Genomic DNA, 21,966 nt, shown 5'->3' with positions numbered 1-21,966 from the left:
ATAGATAATGAAAGGAGCTACAGCAAAACCTGAAATTTCAGGTCAGGTTTCTTTTACATGAAAGCTCAAACCCACTGAATGACATTTCAGCTGCATTCCTAGAAATTGCAGTGATTTGGGCTCCAGAGAACAAACACTCCACTGTTACTTCCATCAAGCTCTTGTTCAAAATGTCTTTTCCCATGCTGAGATGCTAAATTCACGTCAATGTAAATGTATAGTGCCAGATTCACTGCCCAAGAGGTATCGAGTGACTTACATTTCATAGGTAAAGTATAATTTGTTTGTCAACCGCTAATAGTTAAACAGTCTAGGGGATGTTTTAACATAAGGTATGGATAGCTTTATGTCTTAAAATAATATTTGACCCATGTGGTGCAGAACTCAATATGATCTTGAGTTGAAACTGGAGGCTTCAGGGCTGAATTGACACTGCACTTGTGCACTTTGTCATATGCACTCAGTTCTGCAAGCAAAATGCACTCATTTGCACATCTGACATGAAAATGCATGTCAGAAAAAAGCTTTTGGGTGGCTTTTGAAGTCTGCCTTTCACAAGTTTTGCTCATTTTGAAAACAACAGCAGCAATGAACTGTAAAGTCCACTAGGAAGAAACACTTGCATAGCAAATAGTTTTCTCTTGACACAGTTCCATCAGCAGTATGACTGCTCCTCAGCCAGAAGGTTTGAGCCTGTGGATGGCATGGACTCATGCATGCCCTATGGCACAACCTGCTAACCTGCAATTGAGTCTTTTACCGGCTACAACAAATCATTAATAAAATGATACCAGTACTAAGAAGGGGGAAACCATGGTGCTATTGATAGTGGGATTCCGTGTGTATACAGGACCTTCTACATTAAAGTGTGAAAAAGCCATGTAAATATAACAAGTGGGCACATAACTGCACCTGTCCATCCTAATACTAAATGCTACAGCAGACAAAGCAAGAGAAAATACAGCAGCATGAGACATGGCCATCAGTGCTGGCACTGCAGTTCATCATCAACATTCTAAGATGAAATGGGACAGTCAACTAAAAGTGTGAATTATTATTCAGCAAAGTAGCAGTATGAGAATATCACTTATACTTTGTAGCATGACAAAACTTGTCCTTTTATAGTAAAGAAAAATGAAGGAGAAGGGAAGCTTTTCCTCCCCTGTATTTGTGATACTGCAAGTTGTCAAGAACATTTGCATGATGTGTTCCTTTCCCATTGCTTTCAGAAGACTCCCTTTTCTCAGTAAGCAGCAAAATCACCGGGAAATCCTGTGAATACAATGGCACCACCTACCATCATGGCGAAATGTTTGTGGCAGAGGGGCTTTTCCAAAACAGGCAAGCAAACCAGTGTGCCCAGTGCAGCTGCTCAGTAAGTAACATGATTTGACAGAGCTCTGCTCTATCTATGCTTCGTTTCTCCTTTCTAGAAGACATGACACTGAAATATAAGCAACACATAACAGAGGCTGGGAATTGATAATTAATGCTGAAACTCATGAGAGTGATCAGAGCCAGTGTGCAGCACCTGGTAACTGCCAGGCTACCTCTTACTCAAACACAGTGGACAAAGGTTACCCTGTCAAGCATCTGCTGTAAGTGAGCTTACGGTGCAGAGGCAGAAGGTAAAATATTGCTACTTGACATATACAGAATATTTCGCTTCAACCTGACTGGAAAATACAGCACTAAGCCACTGACTGAAACTGAATTCATTTGGCCTGAGCTGATAGGGAAAGAGCCCCACAGGCTGGGAGTGGACAGCTCTGAAAACTGGCACTGGGCCACAGAGCCATTCCTGAGATGTCACCGATTCAAATCCAGTATATCTGAGCAGTCACCCAGTGACTTTTCAGAGCCAGTGTCTGAACCAAAATATCCCTCTCAATCCAGCCAGCTCTTCAGTATAAAGTATTGGCAACTCTGGACCTCCTCTGATTAAATCATCATCATATTTTACATTAACTACAAACTTAACAGGCCAAGTACTGAACAGACTTTATGACTTTTAGTTACTGATCAGCTATTCCTCCAGTTCAAGTCCAGTAAGACACAAGAGAGGGAGAGCAGCAGGGAGAATTTACACTGGGTGATTTTGGTACCAACAATGTCAGGTACACTTTCAGCATACAGTAACTGCAGTTATTCTCGCCACACACTTTTACCTCTTCCCTTTTCCCCCTGTTTTTTTAGAGAAAGGGACCTTTCTCTGTGCGACAACAAATTTTTAAAAAGCTATCCAGACTTTTCATTGGTCTAATATTCTGCTTTTGCATACTAGAGTGGCATTTATGTAAACACACATACTAGGTTTAAGCATGTCCATAAAAAAATGCATATACAGTACCAGACAAATCGATGACTCCTTCTAAATTCTTGTGTTTTACTGGCAGGAAGGAAATGTGTACTGTGGGTTGAAGACTTGTCCCAAATTAACTTGCTCTTTCCCAGTTTCTGTTCCGGAGTCCTGCTGTCCCGTTTGCAGAGGTAAGTTCGAGTACAACCACAGAAGGACGGGTTCTGAATTCACTCCTTCCCCTGTCAGAGCCCTGTCTGTGCACCAGCACTGTCACTCAGGACACTATCTGCAAGTTTCCCATGTACTTACAATCCAATGCATGTTGGGAAATTAAACCTTGAATTCCAGCAAGGTAACACTGCTACCTTTGTTTTCCTAAATTAAAACAAGGAGAGAATGCACTGATGATAAAGTTGCATCCCCGTAATGACATAAATGAAGGCTTCAAATGATGTATTGAAATAGCTGCCATTGCTCTGGGTAGAAAAGCTTGGCAATAAAAGATGAGCTTCTCTCTGACAGGTTACCAGACCTGCTCAAGTTATGCAAGACACAAGAATTCCAGTTCAGAGGATAAGGCCAATTACTCCAGCTTAAATCAGGGGCCAGTCTATATTCAGGTGACTTCAGTATTTTACTAGCAATTGCATTTTAGATCTTGTACACTGAAGGAACTTGATTCTAGGGGCCTTCCCAGCCTTTCTGAATGTCTAAACCTAAATGTCTGTCTAAAAATCTGAGAATCTCTAAATGTGTTTTATCTCACTATTAGTATTGTGGCATTTGAATGACCACTTCTAGGGTATCTAAGCACCTATGGCCAGTTCTCAAAGATGCAGATAAGCACCTATATATACCTATGGTTTTCAGAAGTGTCACTCTACTGTTATCAGTAATGCCAGGCTGCTTTGAAAAACACTCCTGCTTGCACCTTTGTGCAGCTATATCCTGTTGAGATTCTACTTGTTTGAACTCAGTACTATTGCATGGTAAAAACAAGGACTATTATATTGTTAGTTGTATAATTTTGCCTATGGTGATAGAGTTGTGAACCAAGAACTAGCATTGTCCCACAGTCCCTGTCCTAAGGAGTTTACTGAGTACACACGCTGGACCAAAAGCTCTGAGCGGTGAAGGGACTGAGCCACAAAGATGGTACTTCAGAGTAAATCCTTGCTAATCATCTGATTCTTGATACCTGTTCCCTGATAGTTATTAGGCTCTACTTGAAACCAACCTCTTTCAGTTACAAAAATCAAACTGACTTTCAAAGTACAAAGTATCAGACATAAGTGTGCTGTAAACTAGCCTTATGCTGGAGAAATCAGGTACTTCAGCCAGAGAGTCACTAATGAGAAACAAGTTCATTAGAATTTCCATATGAGAGATGAGATTAAATTGGATTATGCAGTAGAGACGACCCAGTGTCTCCACTGATGCAGGGGTTTTTTAATGTATTCCACTGTCTATTACTCTTATTTTAAAATGTTAAAATGATCATTTATCTTACAATCAACTTTGTCCTTTCCAATAGGGCATAAGCTGTCTTATCTCCCCTCTGTGATTCTTATGAAATGCAAACCTAAACAAGATGTTTGCATCAAGATCTAGCACAGCTCATGGGGAGGAAACTGTGAGTCAGTTTCTGCTCCCTGCATGGCCAAATATATTAACATAATATAATAAAATTTGCTGATTTTCCTATTCATTCCTCTACTACTGACTAGAGAAGGCTCCAAGCACTATGGTTCAGATGCTGATTTATGTCAGAATCCAACTTCCCCTTAAATTAAGGGGAAAGTTCTCATAAACTGCATAGAGGATAAAATGCTAACACACAATATACACTAAGGTAAGGATCCATGATGGATCTGACTTACATCTGGACGAGTTAACTTCAGAACTGGAGGGGTACCTGCATCAGCACCATGGCTCTCCCAAGCCAGTATCACACAGTACTACTGCTGCAGCACCTATCCTGCTTCAAGGACCCAAGCCCGTGATCTGTGCCATTAATGTAAGGGTCCTGCTGTGGCGGTACCGCTCTGCATTCCAGCGCAATGCTTGGCACATCCAGAGCAAGGCTCTGAGCCACTAGCAGAGCGGTCTTATCTGTACCTGTATCTGAATTCCAAGGCTGGGATAAATTCCAAGCTCAGCTCCACACTAAATGATTTCTCCTGTTCTTATACAAGTTTTCCAGGAGTCAGGTATCAGTTCAAGTTCTGTGGCTTGTCTTATCAAGGAACACCTCTTATGTCTCTAAAACTTTTTAAAGCCACATTCTCTCTCTAGCCTGAACTGATTTTTCCCTGCTAAAATTTCCAACATAGCTTATGCTTAGTTATGTTTGTATTTATGAAGTTGTCTTTGCAAAGAAAACAGCTGGACGCTACTCCTAAATAGAAACCGAGGGTTTCTTCTTCTTTCCAACTTTCCTTTCCATGAATCACATGTTTGGCTGTGAGTAACCAGAGCCTGGCTCCAAAAGTCCCTCACACTGATTCTCAAAAGCATTCATTACTTTTGCATCACATGCACAAATCGCAAGTGCTCTAGGAAACCCTTTCCTCTTTTAAAAGACAAGTCAGAATGTCCTTACTTTGCTATAACTGTTCTTAGTGCTATAAGCCTTATTCTGTAGTACTTCTATTGGCCTGATTCAGAAAAGCAATGCTGAACATTTCATACTCTGCCAGCAAATACAGGATCCTATGAGCTTAGATGGGATCTGGTCTTAGTGGGCCAACTTCTCGTACATCCTGCCATAACTCATTGCATGTGCCTGGCTTCCTGGAACGGTTGCTGGTTTGTGTCTAATGAGTTGTGCGCTGAGCGTGGCCATCACTTCTATTTATGAAACAGCCTATCTTTGACAAAGAGATGAAAGCGCCTCCCTGGTTCATAATCATGACTTAGCAATTTTTATTAAATGAAGAATAAATAAGAGGGGAAGAAACAACCATACAAATATGGCAACAGGAAATCTGCAGGACAAAATAAGGCTTACTTTTTCTTGCTATAATGTTAGTTATTAATGGCTACACTTCAGAGCTGACTACAAAAATGTAACTCAGGTTTCAATTCTCAGTCAAGTTACATGTCAGTTGAGCAACAGTAACTGTGCTTTGTGGGTTCTCTCAGCACACAGTAGATGGAAGGTCACACATTTAGCTTTCCTCTGTGAGCTAAGCTAAGTCAGGTCTCCTCACCTTTGCCTGAGATCACATAGCAAATGGTTGCTGGAAATTACTTTGTCCATGGCATACTGTTAAGCCACATAAATCTGATAGTAAATCTTCATCCTGCGTTTGCATAACATTTGGGAAGGGATCTTCCTTTTGGTCTCTACAGAGTCTAGTACAATAAAGTCAGACTACAGACTGACACTTCTACACAGTCATGCACCCTCCATGAGACTTCTCCCGTAAGTATCTCCCAAGGTGTTGCACAATTACTGCCCTAACTGATGCTGCTCTGCTTCTCATACAGGAGATGGAGAATTATCATGGGAACATTCTGACGGAGATATCTTCCGGCAGCCAGCCAACAGGGAAGCCGTAAGTGTGACCTATGATTTAAAGACATCTTTTCCTGCTGTTCTGTGTGTGCCAGTACATTGGGGAAAAAAGAGAAAAAGGATGATAACAGGTCTGAATATTTACTGCTTCATCCTGGCTTCTGTGAATCTAGCCCAAAATAGGTTTCTTCCACTTCTGCAAACCTCTTAATAAACTCAACTTCAATTCATGAATAATGCTGAATTATAAAATTCTGTGAGCTTCTGCGAGCTCTGGATTTGGTCTTTGTTGTATATGCTCTATAAGAATAAAATTCTACAGCACAGTGTTTGCTATACAAGCATCACTTTTAAATCATAATTGCAAACACTTCCCAGCTGACATATACACATGTATATATTTACTTTAGGGGCTTCACTACCTCTGGGGCTAAGAGTATCCATTAACAAACTCCTCAAGCGATAATTTTTATAACAGCATTTGGAGAGAATATGAAGAGCTTTTAAGCATTAGGTGCACTACCTAAATATATGAACCAACAGGTCTTTGGATTAGTGAGAAGAATCATGCTTCAACTGCTGTAATATACACTATTCCTTCATACCCATGGGTATTTTGGAAGATAATTCTCTGAAAACAACCAGTGTTTTTGCTCTAGAAAACATGCTGTGCACTACTACTACTACTTTCCTCTGCAAATAAAATGAGACTTCCCAGTCTGTAAGACAGATTCTAGTAAGGTTCTGCTCAGTCTGTGCAAGGCTAACCCTGGCCTTGCCTGAGAGTTTAAAGCTGCAACCAAACAAGAAGCTGGACAGTCATTCAGGACATGCTCTGCCACTGGAGCCCCACTAGAAAGCAATTTTGATGAGGAGAACTAGACAGGCTTACAATTCTTCTCTAATCTTAGAGTAGACATCAGTAAAGTAGATATCTAGCTCTGAACACCATTTTTAATACATGGAGCAAAACAGGCACTTCTGGGTTGTGATTCATCTCATCATCATCTAGAGATCCACAACAGGTCAGGTTCTAAAATTGCCTCTCTGTCCATTGACTTGATTAGGGACTTCAGATGACTGACTTAGATAAAGACACCTACACTGACATATACAGTCTGGGGAGACGAGTTACAACTGCGTACGTGTAGACAACTTCATTATCATGTAAACCATCTGCAAAACCTGAATGGCCTTTATTTAGTATGGTCCCATTCATTACATCTGATGATGTTTGATGACAGTCACAACACTCATTGCCTGCGTTAAGCTTCTAGTACAGCCTCTTTCCCCATGTTCATTGGAATGAGACATTTACTTTCCTGCTCTCTTTCTGTCTCCAGAGGCACTCATACCATCGCTCCCACTACGACCTGTCACCCAGCTCTGCGAGGCAGGTAGTCAACATTCCACGATTTCCCAATGCCAGGAGTAACCGTGGAGTCCTACCGGATCCCCAGCAAACTTCAGGAACAATAGTACAAATCGTCATCAACAATAAGCATAAGCACGGACGAGGTAAAGACTTCTTTACAGTATTACTCTGGGTCAAGAATCAATCACCTACTCAAAATATACAACAGAATCTTGGAAATTCACACTGATACCAAGAGACCCAATGCAAATCAGGGAGGCAAAAAGCAATAAGCTATTAAGGATACAAAATTAGGTCTTGGCTGAGATCAGTTGTGCCTACACATACAACAGTGCATTTCACTCCGCAAAGGCACCACTCTATCGTGTTGCTGTGAATTTGTGGGATTGTGCTACATAATTCTGAGAACACATGCAGTGGTTACCAGGGAAGTGAGCGCTTTGTGCCATGAAGGACACCATGATGCCTTTAGATTTGCTAACCTGCTCACACAGTGAGTTGTCTAGTAGGAAATTGTTCATGGTTATTTTCTTTATACTGTCTCTAACTTTACTAGCTGTAAACAGCGTATGTTTAAACTGCCCCACTAATCTTAGACCATAAAGCTTTGCCACAGTATCAAGACATTTTCTGCCTCCAAGGCTTAACAAATTATTCTCAAGAAAGGCAGTATCATGATTTTCCCCACCTTAAGCCAGTTGTCTGAGACAGTGGGATACAAGGGGTGCTTTTCTTCCTCCATGGCTAATACTAGAGGCAGAGTAGGCAATTCAGGCAATGGATGTCTGAGCTGTAAAGAGGCTAAGTTAACCAAGGTAATGAATCTCACTCTAAGAATCCTTTAGTGCCCTCTGATAATGTAATACAGGACATATTGCATCATGGGGACAGCAGAACTTTGAGCCCATATGGCAAACCTTATCCAAACATGACTAAGCCGTATTCCTGCTGCATTACAGGAAGGACAAAAATAGAGGGAAAATTTCAATTCTCCAGTTAGTGGGACAGCAGGTTTTGTACAATAACAAGGGTGGGATGCTCACTTCCCACACTGGGTGTACCTCAGCGAACAGAGGTCTGCAGAAACAGGCCTAAGAAGTCATAAAAGAAGTAGCTGTAAAAATGCATGTTCAGAAGAGCATCTATCCACAAATAGCACTCAGTATGCACTTAGAAACTACCCACAAAGAGTTAAAAGCCCTTGAACTAGGGCCAACTAATCTTTTAAGGTATTAACTAACAGAAGGAATGTTGGCCATAGGATCTTTATTATCCACCTGAACAAGCATGAAAAAACATTCAGATCATGCCAGTGTTTTATGCTGAATCTAGGAGCAGGAATCTCCATGCAGTGCAATATCTTTGACGTGTAATTCACACATGAAGACATCATCAAAGCAATTTCTAACTGATTTGTTTCAGAAAATAAAGAGCATACAGACGAATAGCATATTTCTGGATGCAGTACATAGTAACTGCCGCAGCTTCAGACACTCACTGCCTGGAGAGTGTCTGAGAGATCCCCATGATAGAAACAGGAATGCTGACCATGTATTTTCTTTTGTTCTTGTGCAATTAACAAGTGTTTTACTAATTAATGAACATGCCCCTTGAGACGCATTTCAACAAGTTCAAAAATAAACACACAACTCTCCTGACATGCAAATACCGTGCAGTTGCATGGATACAGATTTATCATTCTAAACAAGAAGAGCACTAAAACCAGGGCATCAGGGAACTAGAAGTTATTGTTTTGGCTTCTACTAGAGGCTTCATCAGCTACCTCAGCGTAATTATTTAACTGTTCTGTGCTAAACAAACCCTTAAAACAGAGAGAATATGTATCTACACAATGTCATGTATTATCCCTTCCCCTGTCAGAGAGAAATAATGAAATATTTATGTCTGTAAAGGATCTGGAGAGCTCTAGCTGGGAAAAAAAATTCCATATAAGCATAAATATAACTAATAATATAGTATTTAAGCATGTAAGAGGCCTGCTGAGCAGCTGAATACTTACCAGTTTTCTCACTTACAGTTTTTTCTCCCATGTTCTTAGTATACAGATAACAGTTTATTTGCTTTTATTTGAGAAACAAAACTGTTTCCTACCTCTAAAACAAAAATATGTCTTAAGAAAGAGTTAAAAAGTAGTAAATTATAAAGCAAATGATAGCATAACCCCATGAAAGACAATACATTGCAAAAACCACTCCCCATAAATCTCAGTAACTCAGTAAAGTATAAGGCAGTTGGTCACATCTGTTACCAGTTAGATGTAAATTTCAGATTACAGATAAAAATTAAATTGCTTTTGAAAGTTACAGGCAAAATAGGAACATATTTTACAAATAAAAGCATTAATAAAAATGATGGCATATTAGAAGAATTGGAAATATTTACAACATATCCCAGCTTCGCTTTAGTTGCTTTTAGAAATTAAGAAGTGCCCTTTCTTTCACCTTGTTAGGATTAGTTTGCATTTTTCTTTGTGTTTATAAAATATTTAAAAAGAAAGAAGTAAGGTTTTTAGGACAAATGCAAGCATGGTGTAAAGTGATATAACTCCCATTAACTGCCAGGTGACCCAAACTGGCTTCCACCAGGCATGAATTTTTCCAGTCTTTGTGTCAGCTGTACTTCTCTGTCTCCCAAGGGCACTGATGAATAAATATTCTGAGGTGTTCAAATGCTATTGGAATGAAATTTCAGTCCCATATGCATCTTTTCATGTAATGTTTTCTTGTGATTCCAAAAACCAAATGTCTCTGTATACTTACAGACATATATATTTCCACTGAGGACATGAAATTTCATTTTGCAACATTCCCTTGCTTTGTTCTATGTGTTGTGTAGCAGGAACTCTCACGCAAAAGCACTAACAGGCCCAGGTGGCACTAATCCCTCTTGCTGATAGCATGGCGCTCACTGCAAAATCTAATGGTAAGAAAAGTTGTGCAGATGACTCAGTAGCAAATGTCATGGTCCTGTCCATCTGCAGATTCAATTCCAGCAGCCAGAGCCAATGTAGCGGGCTGTGTCCTGTGCATGGGCTGAGATTAGGAGGGGAAGGAGCAGTGAGTTTTGTAAGCTGGTTAACGATGCACAACTGAAATGTGTGCACTGGAGAGGAGCTAGTCAAATACATGACTCAGCCACCTTCACTCTTCTCCGCAAAATAGAGATGGACACCAGTGTCAGCAGAGTTGGAATCAAAGCAAAACTGCTCAGAAAAGGGTGATCACAGGCTCAGACTCATTTTAAGTTGCAAAGCTCCAAGTTAAAGTTAACAAGCAGAGAAATGGGCCAGAGACACTAACCAATTACGTATAGACACACTGCTTTATACAAATGTGCATGAATCAAAGGAGTATTCGTAGAGAGGTAGCCAATGAACATACCTTTTCCAGTTGTACTTCTTCTCCCTTTTCTCTTCTTTCCTAGTTTGTGTTTCAAATGGCAAAACGTACTCACATGGTGAATCTTGGCATCCTAATCTCCGGGCCTTTGGAATCGTAGAGTGTGTGTTGTGCACCTGCAACATCACCAAACAGGAATGTAAGAAAATTCATTGTCCAGAACAATATCCCTGCAAATATCCTCAGAAAGTAGAAGGAAAATGCTGTAAAGTCTGCCCAGGTAAAACAAAGTTGATCACAGACCACCTTTTTGTTGTGCATGTTAAGGGGCTTGGCTCAAACCTGGTCACAGTAAGATCTGATGAAAATAGCAATAGCTGTGCCTAGTGTTCTCATGTGTGTGCAGAGATCTCAGTGCAAGACAGGCAGAGCTGCCTGGCCAGCCCTGCTGTTCCTCAGACTGGGGGCGGGGGGCTTGCTGCCTGGGGCACGTATGTTCTGATCGGTCGCTGCCTTTCTCTCTGTTAGCATGATTTCCTGACATTCATTTCCAAAGAGAGTATTACAGAAATGTACACAGAAGGTTCATTACTGTCAAAAGACTCTCCCATCCTTCCCCCGCTGCAGTGCCCCCAGAACCTTCAAATCATTTTCTAGCTCGTGAAATTTGCATGGAGATAATACCATTTCTGCTTTTTAAAATGTATCAGAAGGATTCAAAACCCCTGATTATAGACTGATTGGTGTCAGTTATGTAACTTAATACTTAAAATAAATACTAACTTATCACAAATTTAGCATTGTTTCTATGCCACGCTAATGATTAAAGTTATGTAGACATTACTTACTAAAATCAATGCCTACAACTAGTGAAAAATCTGCTAATATGACTCTGCTGACGGTCTGCCAAATGACCAGCCATGTTGCATATGATATAAAGGGTAAAGGAGGGTCCAGTTCCCTTCTGTGCCTTTAAACTTCTTTTCTAATCTGTATGGCCCATTTCTGTGTTTGTTTGGTGACGCGCTGGGAGGAAATGCTCTGAGGAAATGAGTTGTTCTGTCATGTATAGAAATCCTTCATAGAATGCACACTTCCCATTTTCTCTTGCTAGCCTTGCTTACTGGGAAAAAGCACGACACAGAGGCAGTTGGCAGGCAGGAGGTGTGTATCTAGATCCTTTTGGATACTTGTGAATCAGAGACCCACAGCTTTTATTGGGCTCATTTGAGATGAGAACAGTCAGCAAAACCTGGCTAACAGGCTTCAATAGAAAAATTAATAGCAAAAAGAGAGTTACTGTCTTTTTCTTTGAGATTCTATGTGCCAATTTTTAAGAAAGCTGAACCTCTTCCTGCAGTCTGTCTTGTATGTGTGGAGATGTATTAATTATTAGGTTTGTCCACAAACAGCAGTCCAAATTTCTGAGTTGCATCATCTCTCTTACATTCTCATCCAGCTCCCAATTACCAACAGAATAATCGCAATTTCTACTTATATGTTCTCTGACTTTACCTGGTGGGCAAGAGGTAAGTGCACTAGGGCTAGCCCAAGCTTGCACCAGCCAGCTAGCTGCTGCCAAGCAAAATTCAAACCGTGTAGATTCTACCTGCCCTTTTCCTCAGAAGAGCATTAATTTGGGTCTCTTCACTCTGTCCAACCACCAATTTTAATTCAGTTATTACCACTGAGACTTCTACCATTATGTCAAATATGCTTGAAAAGTGGACAACAGGTTCAAAAATTGTGAGGAGTCTCACAGACCACAAGGTTTCACCCAGCTCATTTCCTTATGAAACTGGGTAATAAATATGAATTATGTCTTGCGACCAGACTGGCCATCAGAACCTAGCAGAACAGAACACTGTTAAATGTCCAGGGCTTAGATGGAGATGGATTTGAGTGGCCATACAAGTGAAAATTCTGCTTTTAAACGAAACCTGCTTGGCTATCAGTACCAAGTAAGTTCTGGAGGACATGATTACAGCTGTAGTATGTGTTTTGGGCTTTTTTTAAACAGAAGAAGTGCCAAGTCAAACCTTTGACAACAAAGATTACTTCTGTGGGAAGGAGACATTTCCCGTCTATGAATCCGTTTTCACAGAGGAAGGAGAAACCATCAGAAAAATTGCAGTAGAGACTGAAAAGCCACCTCAAATTGAAATACACGTGTGGACAATTAGAAAAGGTGAGTTGAGCAAGTTCTTTCTTCAAGCAGTGTATCATCTTCCATTAAAATCCCAGGACAATTTACAAATGCAAGCATCGTGAGACTGCTGTTCTTCTGGCTATTTAGGATATCGTTATTACAACCACTTCCATCATACTCAAGTTTTGCTTTACTAAAACTATTAACATCACACAAAGCTCTAGTTCTGCAAACTCCTGCCCTTCATTGTAAGCAAAAGCACAATGGCAAACAGATTGTCAGTAATATCCTGTGTAAATTATTGCCGAGAAATGGGTAGTAACGTTTGAACCAAGTGCCTGGAGGTTCTTGTTTAGGAAGGACCAAAACACTTTCCATTGAAATCAGTCTGCCCTATCTGCCTTAGTGATGCTACACCCATGATGGTTTAGAATATGGGCAAAAAAATGTGTTAAGGATGTAAACAATATCTTTATTATACTAACTGGTAAAATTAAAAAAAATAGAAGAGCATTCAGAAGCCCAAGCACTTCTGCAAATCCTGAACTTTTAGTATAATTTATCTCCAGCCTCCTAAGAATCCCATCTACCTGATCTACTTTAAGAAAAAAGCATGTGATCCTCCTAGGAAACCCTCATATAGGGCAGCCCTTTACACGGAAACAATACATCTCTAGAGTGCACTTTAAAGCACAAAGCCAAGCTGAAATCATGAGCAGAAAAGAAGTCACAGAGGATCAGATGGTTAATAACTACCGTGTGTGTTCAAGAAGCCACAAAGCCTTGTGATGATTTGACAGTGATGTCGCCTGCTAGTTCATGACAGGCAAAATGGTATCTGACTGCAAAGTGATACTGTTTTTCTCCAGGACACTGGGATTCTGACTTCTGTTATAATCTTACATTTACTCATATTAAGGAAGGGTTCAGCTGTATTGGAAAAGAATTGGCTACTTCTCACACCCCCCACAAACTCTCTGCAATTGTAAACCCACAGAAGGATTTACAGGGGAGTAGCAAAAAACCAGAGGGGTGGCAAACAGAATAAAAAAGAATCAGCTGAAAATCCATGTAACTGCTAAGGATTATTTCACAAGGTGACTAGACATGGCAGTAATTCTACATAAAGACAGGACAGCAACACAAGTTTACAACAACAGGCACATTTCCAGTAACGTGCACTCTCATTTCTTTGCTGAAGGGATTCTGCGTCACTTCCATGTTGAAAAAGTGTCCAAGAGAGAATTTGAAGAACTTCCTTACTTCAAGCAGATAACAAGGACAACCCCTAGTAAGTAAAATTCTGACCTCTTCAGGTTTCTGTTCTCCATATAATCATAGCCTTGAAAAATATCCTCTTCTACTCAACACGGTCAAACAGATGTACTTATTTTCCCTCCAGTACATGGCTCTAATATTTTATAAGTTTAGATTTAAATAATCAAAATACAGCAATTCAAAATATAGATACATATAACAGTAGGTCATGTTCATGCTGTCTTAGTCTCCTATATTTTGATAAAATACGTGATAGGCTGTTTTCTGCCCATACTGCCGTAAGTCTGAAATATGACTGATGTCAGCACAGCAGCACAATTTGGATTTACTTAAGTAACATGTCAAGTTACCCCAATTTTTTAGAAAGTCATTTAGAAGGGAAGAAATTCAGAGATGATTAAAGGAGTTCTCCTACATACATGTGTGTTATATTTGAAAGAAGCCTTTCCTATGTTCTTAACAATATCTTCATTATTAACATCTGCCTTTTGAAAGAACATGTAATTCTTTTATCACTCTTGATTCAATTTCTTTTCCGTATTTCATCCAGTTTGGGATATTACAATTTGATAGTTGAATTAAGATACAGACATTTTTAGTTCCCAGTCCTTTTGCGTTACAAGTTGTCATTTTTTCTGAGGTCTCTAATTAGGCAAGGAAGTATTTTTCCCAGGAATAATATACTCTTGATAATACAGGCTTAGTGAGAAGCAAACACCTTTTCATATAAAAAGTATCCTAATTTTCTGCTGTCATCCTTCTGTAAGCTTGCATTGTTATCTGTAATACAGTATTATAGTTACCAGGACAGCAGGCATTTCTATTAACATTATCAAAATGTATAGAAGTATTAATATCCAGCAAACACAGTTTGTATTACACACAGGTAGGCAGAGTTCACACTGCATGAAACACTTAAGACTTGTTGCTTCACAACTTTTAAATACTTTGGTTTACCATCAGAGTTAAATTTTCACATCACTGTCATAAAGCAGAGTATCCAATGTCATAAATGGTTGAATAAATAGGATCAACTTACAGTACTACTTAATTAAAGGAATAATATTCTGTTCCTTGTTTATTATTTTTAACAAAGTTATTTTGCATGGAATATGTTACATGATTGTAAGATACTTTGAATATTTTCCATGGGCGGACTGGACATCCTCTCTTTGACCACTGTGAATCAGTTTGTTTGGAGAGTGCTTGTAAATGTCTTCAAAGTTCCCTATGCCCTTTTCTAAGTCAGTATCTGTCTCCTTTGTATTTTTGTTTTCAGGCCAGTGGAAAATATTTAGCGAGGGAGAAGCTCAGATCAGCCAAATGTGTGAAAGCAGAGTGTGCAGGACTGAGCTTGAGGATTTGGTAAAAGTTTTGTACCTTGAAAAGTCTGAAAAGGGTCACTGTTAAGGGAGACAGCACTGGAGGGAGAAACACAAGAAAACTTATGAAAACTTGGATCTGCAGCTGGACTGCAGGCTTATTTTGCTTAAGTCAACAGTTGCCCTAAAAGCCAAAACTATAATGCAGTAATTATTCACATCATGCACAGCAAATTTGCTGCTTTATGTGTAGTGGTCTGTGTCAACCGTTCAAATATCTCCTCCAAAAGACTAGGAGGCTCTGTGTTACTGGTGGGGGAAGGAGAAAGAGAGACTGTACTTTCCCAGAGTTGCATTTCTTTACAAGTTAAAAAGAGAAAACAGAACATTTTTATTATTATTATTTGGCAAGTTATTCAAACTAATGAAAAGAAGGACACCTAATAAATGTGCAGGAGCTACAGAGAGCATTATTTCCTGTGCTGAATTTATACCATTTCTGGTGTTGAAATGACTCATGTATTTTTTTTAGTAGTGGAGGAAAAATAGAAGTGATACAATACTTGTGTTGGAGACATAAAAACCAGATCTAAACTAACAAACTCCTAAGCAGCCTGCCTTTGGGATGATGTCTTGTAGTTGAGCAAACTGAGTCCATAAACTGAACAGCAGGTGTTAGTGGCAATCACTATATTTTTGTAGCAATTTGAGCAAATGTTCGCTTTTAAGTGGTTTTCACTGTTTCCTCCACCCACTTCTCTAAAAAATGTGGAGTGTTAGCTCCCTATCACAGCCCTAATAACTTCATTCTTCTGGGCCCTATTAACACATGGTTTTGGCTGATAAACTGCCTTCTAAAGTGATGTGGCAGAAGGTGGTGAAGTACAAAACACCTAGAGGGTTAAACCTCCCGAGTAATAACTCCTTAAGAGTTATGACAGTGCTTAATTTATTTGTTCTGATTTGTTGCAAACCTGATCTGCATTTTTCTGAGGGTGACCTTTCAATTCTCACGCTTCAAGGACAGCTCTCTCCCATAACAAACACCGAACAGCTACAGCAGGCCTTTAGAATACAGCAGCTCTGTGAAAACTGTGACCTTTGTGAAAAACCAATCTGAGAGATTGTTAAATTCAATATAGCATGTCTACAGTGTGTTTAAGAAAGGTGGCTCTCATCTGCAGAAAAAGCGTCATTTTAAAAATGTTTTCTCTTAAGAGTCACCAAAACACTGCACATGCACTGGCTGTGATGTCAGATTAAATCCCAAGAAGCAAGTGACTGTGCCTGCTTTTGCTCCCATTTTCTACGCCTCAAGCAGACAGGAACACTGCTGTTCAAACACGCTAGGAAACAAAGCTTTAGGGAAATGGGCTGAGCCAGGGGCTGGGTCTTCACAGGGAGTGAGATCAACAGTGCCAGCAAGGATTTGGAGGTTTGTCATTCTGCCAGTGACAGCACTCCAGGGTGTACCCATTTCTAAAGGGATGAAGGTGTGGGAGAGCTCAGTACTGAATGCCAAAAGCCCGTTTCAGGTAGAGCTTCACCATCCTGAGGGGATCCTTGTCTCAAGCAGCAAACCCTGGCAGCCTCCCTCCCTCTGCAGTGCAGGCCTTGGGGACAGGTTTCTTCCTGACACCCAGGTCCTGCCTGCGCTGCCTGCAGTGCCAGGAGGAGCATCGTGCAGGGCTTCTCAAGAAGAGCAAGTGAGAACAGACGTGAAGGAAAGGCTGAAGGGAACTAGGAAAATATATATAGGGTGCCCTCAGGTCCTTAGAGATCTTGCCTTGTATATAACCACCCCATTGTCCCTAGGCCTGGACAGAGAGCAGATATTATTTAACAACACTTACCTCCATACCAAGTACTCAGCATGGTCTAGTGCGTAACAGGAAAACACGCTAAAAAGGGGCCTCCTCCAGCAACTGTATGGATTTGCAAGACTGAAATATTCTCACCTGGTATCAGTAAGAACCACGGGGATTTCCTTCCCAGCCTCCGTGGGCTGTAGCAAAATCCTCCGTGATCCCTCTATGGCTGCAGGGCCTGAAGTGCCATCCTCGGTGTCTTGGGGCTGTTTCTCACTCTCTTCCCCTCAGCCCCGGCTGCCCGGCAGCGTTAGGGCCTTTCCTAAGGGCGGCCGCCACCTCGCCGAGGGGCTCAGCCGTGCCCTGGGTGGGGCCGCTGGGACCGGCCGGAACCAGCCGGAACCAGCCGTGCCCGGCCCGGGGCAGCCCCTCAGCTCCCTCAGAGGGGCCCTGCGGCCCCTGGTAGCACCGGTAGCGCGTCGGAGTGCACGGTGTTAACGAGCACCTGGCTGTGAGAAGTCCTGTATCGCTGTTCATTAAGAGGAGAGCTAAGTAAACTGCCCCACCCCCTTTCCACAGGACTGTAGCCTCTGCCTCCAAAAATCCTGCCCCGGTGTTGGAAAGGGCTGTAGTGTATCCTAACCGAGGTCCTGAGACCTCGCTGCACCAGAGGCTACTGCGGTGTCACTGTAGAAGCAGCAGTTTGGCATCAGCAGCACCCATTGCATGTGGCATCTGCTGGGTTGAAAAGTGCTGCAGAAGTGCAAAATTTTATTATAAATCTTCTAATACATCATGAATTAACCTTATCATTCCTTTGGTGAAGACATTGTAAGGAAGAGGTTCTGAGGAACTGCACCGATTTGGTGGGAAGACCAGCAGTTGATTTCTCACCTCACGGGCATCATCTGTTTGTAGCAGTAGTTGATGGAAAAAGACTAAGTGGAAAGTGTACAGTGTTTGTAATTTTTTTTTTAAGAAGGCGGCAACCTGCTTTTTGTATTTGTGACAGCACAGGTTGAATCCAGATTGTGTATTTATTTTATAATAAACACTTTTTAATAAAAGCAAAAAAAATCATAAGCATCCTTTAGTAAAATGCATTATTGCATTTTTTCCAGTATCTGGTCACTTAAGACAACAAAATACACAGTGTCGTGTTTCTCATTCTCTTCATGGGATGTATGTCTGTTACAGTACTTATTTATGTACTTGTTGTATCACTCTGACCTGGTTTGATAAATTAATAAACTCTCAAGTTGATAATAAAACAAGACGTTTTGTGTCTGATGCTGTTTGGTCAAGATGTTTGGTGTCAGTTCCCCGTTCGCAGTCCTGCTGCTGCCACCTCAGAGAAAGCCTGAACCTGCATGCCCGGCTGGGTGCAGTGCCTGGCTGCCTGCTATGGAATCATGTACTGAGCTATGGGGTCAGATTCAAGATTTAGGACTGCTGGACAGGGTGCAAAAGAAGGCTTCAGCACTCATCCACATCCTAACACTTCCAAGTGTGAGCTTGAACCACATGGGCGTCAGCAGTGCACCTAAGACACCAGTTTGTCAAAAACCTAAGAGATATTTGTAGGTTATGAGCAGTTCTGACTTACCGTCACTTACAGCCGGGCCTGAGAAGCTCTGTGGAGTGCACTCATGGGAGTCCCGGTGAACTCAGCAGGATTGTGTGGCCCTCCACAGACATGTTTGCTTCAGTTAACTGTTGCAATATGCTGCAGTGTTTAATCCATAGGGGTGGTAATGTGCTCCCATTTCAGTCACTTTCAGACCAAGGCAGTAAAAGCTTGCGGTAACTCGGCATCCATGGGGTTGACACTGAGCCCTGACTGCTCATTGTGTCTGAAAATCAGAGTGTAAACCTTGCAGCAGGAGAGCTGTGTCCCCAGTGCTGCAGTAGTTCCTTCTTTCAAGTCTTGGGAATTTCTTCTGCAGAATTTTGCAAACCAGTTTACACTAACACACACCCAAGCTAAACTGAAAAGCTATAGGAATTATCACAACCTGAGTAACAGGAACGGAGAAATTAGACGGATCAATCAGCAAGATGCTCAAACTATCAGCTTATTTAAATTGTTTAATTTCAAGAGCCACGACTTGTTAGTAAGACAACAACAGTATGCCAGGGAGACAGCATGTATAGATTTTCTGCTCAGAGATATGTTTGAACTTTGGGAAATACCCAATTTAATTGAGCTTTCACCTACCCAGTGTGATTAATTTTGAAAATTAAAGCATTGACATCCATATGTGGAAATGAACTAAAGAAGAAAGCAAGCACTGACAACTGAGAGAACAGTACAGGACACACTGCTTTCTGGGCAAGACATATTCTGAAGCTCAAAATAATTGGGGAAATGTTGATGGAATCAATCTGTGCTAATGACCAAAAAGAGCTGGTCTTAAGAAACATGAGAAAAAAGTGTAAAACATTAACTCACACATGGCTAGCAGTGTAACTAAAATGGAGAGTATCAGCCTTGGGAAAAATTATTGTTCAAAGTGCTTCTACAGTAGATGACTTTGAATTAATACATCAAATCTGAAATTCAGGATGTCTCTGGAAGTTCTTCATTAAATTAATTTCTGTTCTTTCATCACAACCTGCATATTCATCTTAGCCACCTATTTATTTTAGCAAGGCATCTGTTATAAGAATCCCTTCCGTGAGGACACACCCTAGGCACGCATACCTGCTCTGCTCTGATCTCCTCCTGTACCAGCCCCTTCCCCAAGCCTAAGTATCTGAGGGGCATTAGCCTTCCTAGTAGTCGCAGAGTGAAGTCAGTAACAGTCAGGGTCACACAGCCGCATCCCCATTGAATGTATTCTCTTGATTTCATAACATCCGAATGCTTTTTAGCAGCACACTAAATCTTATTTCTCACTTCACTCCTATTCCCCTCTCATGTAACACAGATCATCTCTAACTCCACATGACTCCACAGGCCAGGAGGGGCTGGGTACCGAGAGGAGAGGCCTATTCACTGCTTTGTTCTTCTGAAATTACTCTTAAATATACCTACACAAGTACGAGAGAAAGGATGTGTCAGCCTGACACTCTCATCTTCATACACTCTCCATTAAGAAAAAAAGGTCAAACCATTTCACAATTCAGATGATTAATACTTCCAAAATAATTGATAGCACATGAAGTATTTGCGTAATATTGGTGTGCCTATTGTGTTATCCATCCGAGATAAAAGCCAAGATTTTGGAGATTTATTGTGGGAGGGGTGAAAATTTACAAAGTTAATCCTTATTTCCATGTATTGCTTTTGTTTGGGGTTTGAAAAATGTCTTCATCTTCTGATCTGAGGTTTTGGACTGTTTTACTTCTTGGGTAAAGTATGTCTGCAACTACATGAGTATATGAGTATGAACCCACAACCCTGCCCTTCTCATATAACACCAACCCAACTGTGAGCAAGAATGCAAAGCATCCAAAGCAAAAACAAATAATTGATTTTAACCCGGCAAAACAGTTTTTAATGCAGACACACCAGATGACAGTTCAGCATGTTCAGAAAAGGCAATGAGCCTGATTTCACTACCACTCAAAGTAAAAACTCCCAATCTGTCCTCAAATGACCTCAGCTCAAGAGGCAGAGATAGTACATCACACTAAACTTTGTGTAGCTAACTGCTTCTCAAACAGTACCCACAGTTAGTTGATCTCTCCACCAAGATCAATTCTGTCTCCTATAGATTTACTTCTCCTGTTTCTCTCTTCTTTATTTGTTTAAGGATCACACCACCACAAAGTCAGGTGTGTTAAGGTCATGATAAATTAAAACTGCATTCTGTTCCCACTGAAGTAAATAGCAAAACTCGCAATCCCTTTAAAAAGGGGTCCCTAAAGAACTCATACTGATTCATACTGTACTGGCATTAAACACATTTTAGTGTGCTCTAGTATTCAGTGTGTACCAAAGGTACATTTTATGATTTTCACAGATTCCCCGCCACTTAATGTTCCTTGGCCAGCACCATTACTCTAGCCTGTTCTTCCCCAGCTCAGTTCTCGCCTCTGCCAACAGCTAGGATGGGACAATGAATCTGAGTCCTAATTTTAGAGGCATAAACAGGATTCAAGTGATGCTTCAGGCTTATGTACTGGGGTATTTTTGTTCCACATCCCTAAATGGGAAGATTCAGACTTTCCCATTAAAACACCTAATACAGTATTTATTTTCATTTCCTGTACTAAAGTGTTGTGCAGCATGGCCAGGTTGTATGCTGTTAAATATGCAGTTTGAGGTAGCTGCAGTTCAATAGAGACAGAAATAGTTCCTATATAAACTTTTCATAGTGTACTCAGGGTGGAATGGGAAATGCTGTAGAAGCATCAAACAAGAAAATGAGCTCTTGGGTCAGTTTTATCATTAGTGAAATGAAAAGACATTATGTAGAAATATTTATAGTTATGGTTGCATAACTATCTCATAAACTAATAGACAACAGTCACCAACTAATCAATCTTCACAAAGTTCCTCCTAGAAAAAGGAAAATTTGATTGTAAATATGGTTATTTAGCTAACAAAAAAATATTCTTAGAGACACATGTAGAGCTCCAAGTGATGATATGTTCCAGAAAGCTCTGTTTTGGTATCTGAGATCATGTTTTGAACTCTGTGCTATCAGAAAATATTTCCTTGCTTTGAATGCCATATTATATACTCACACAAGTTAAGTCTTACAAAATCTTTGGTTTTAGATCTAGCCAGACAGTGGCATCCTTTCAAGAATGGTCCAATGACAGCATTAAAAAAAATTAGAGGATGTTTACAATCAGAACTGATTATCCACTAAGTTTAATTTTGCCATTTATATTAATGCAAA

The 21,966-nt window shown here is 40.6% G+C and overlaps 1 protein-coding gene across 4 annotated transcripts in view; it reads left to right on the top strand.

The window, feature by feature from the left end:
- CHRDL1 (chordin like 1) overlaps positions 1–18,386 on the top strand; it is a 45,404-nt gene extending 27,018 nt beyond the window's left edge. For 2 of the 4 annotated variants that reach the window (XM_074835309.1, XM_074835308.1), the window contains exons 5-12: positions 1,230–1,375; positions 2,397–2,490; positions 5,795–5,862; positions 7,166–7,340; positions 10,642–10,836; positions 12,577–12,744; positions 13,907–13,996; positions 15,263–18,386. In XM_074835309.1, coding sequence (XP_074691410.1) covers positions 1,230–1,375; positions 2,397–2,490; positions 5,795–5,862; positions 7,166–7,340; positions 10,642–10,836; positions 12,577–12,744; positions 13,907–13,996; positions 15,263–15,393 — 1,067 coding nt within the window. In that variant the 3' untranslated portion in view covers positions 15,394–18,386. The remainder of the gene's footprint in view (positions 1–1,229; positions 1,376–2,396; positions 2,491–5,794; positions 5,863–7,165; positions 7,341–10,641; positions 10,837–12,576; positions 12,745–13,906; positions 13,997–15,262) is intronic. The other 2 variants (XM_074835311.1, XM_074835312.1) reach the window with 2 other exon arrangements.
- Positions 18,387–21,966: the final 3,580 nt, after the last annotated feature.

Source organism: Strix aluco, chromosome 10, assembly GCF_031877795.1.
Source record: "Strix aluco isolate bStrAlu1 chromosome 10, bStrAlu1.hap1, whole genome shotgun sequence".
NCBI classification, from domain to species: Eukaryota; Metazoa; Chordata; class Aves; order Strigiformes; family Strigidae; genus Strix; species Strix aluco.
Note: the sequence above shows the minus strand (reverse complement) of the source record. Positions and strands in the feature narration are given on the sequence as shown.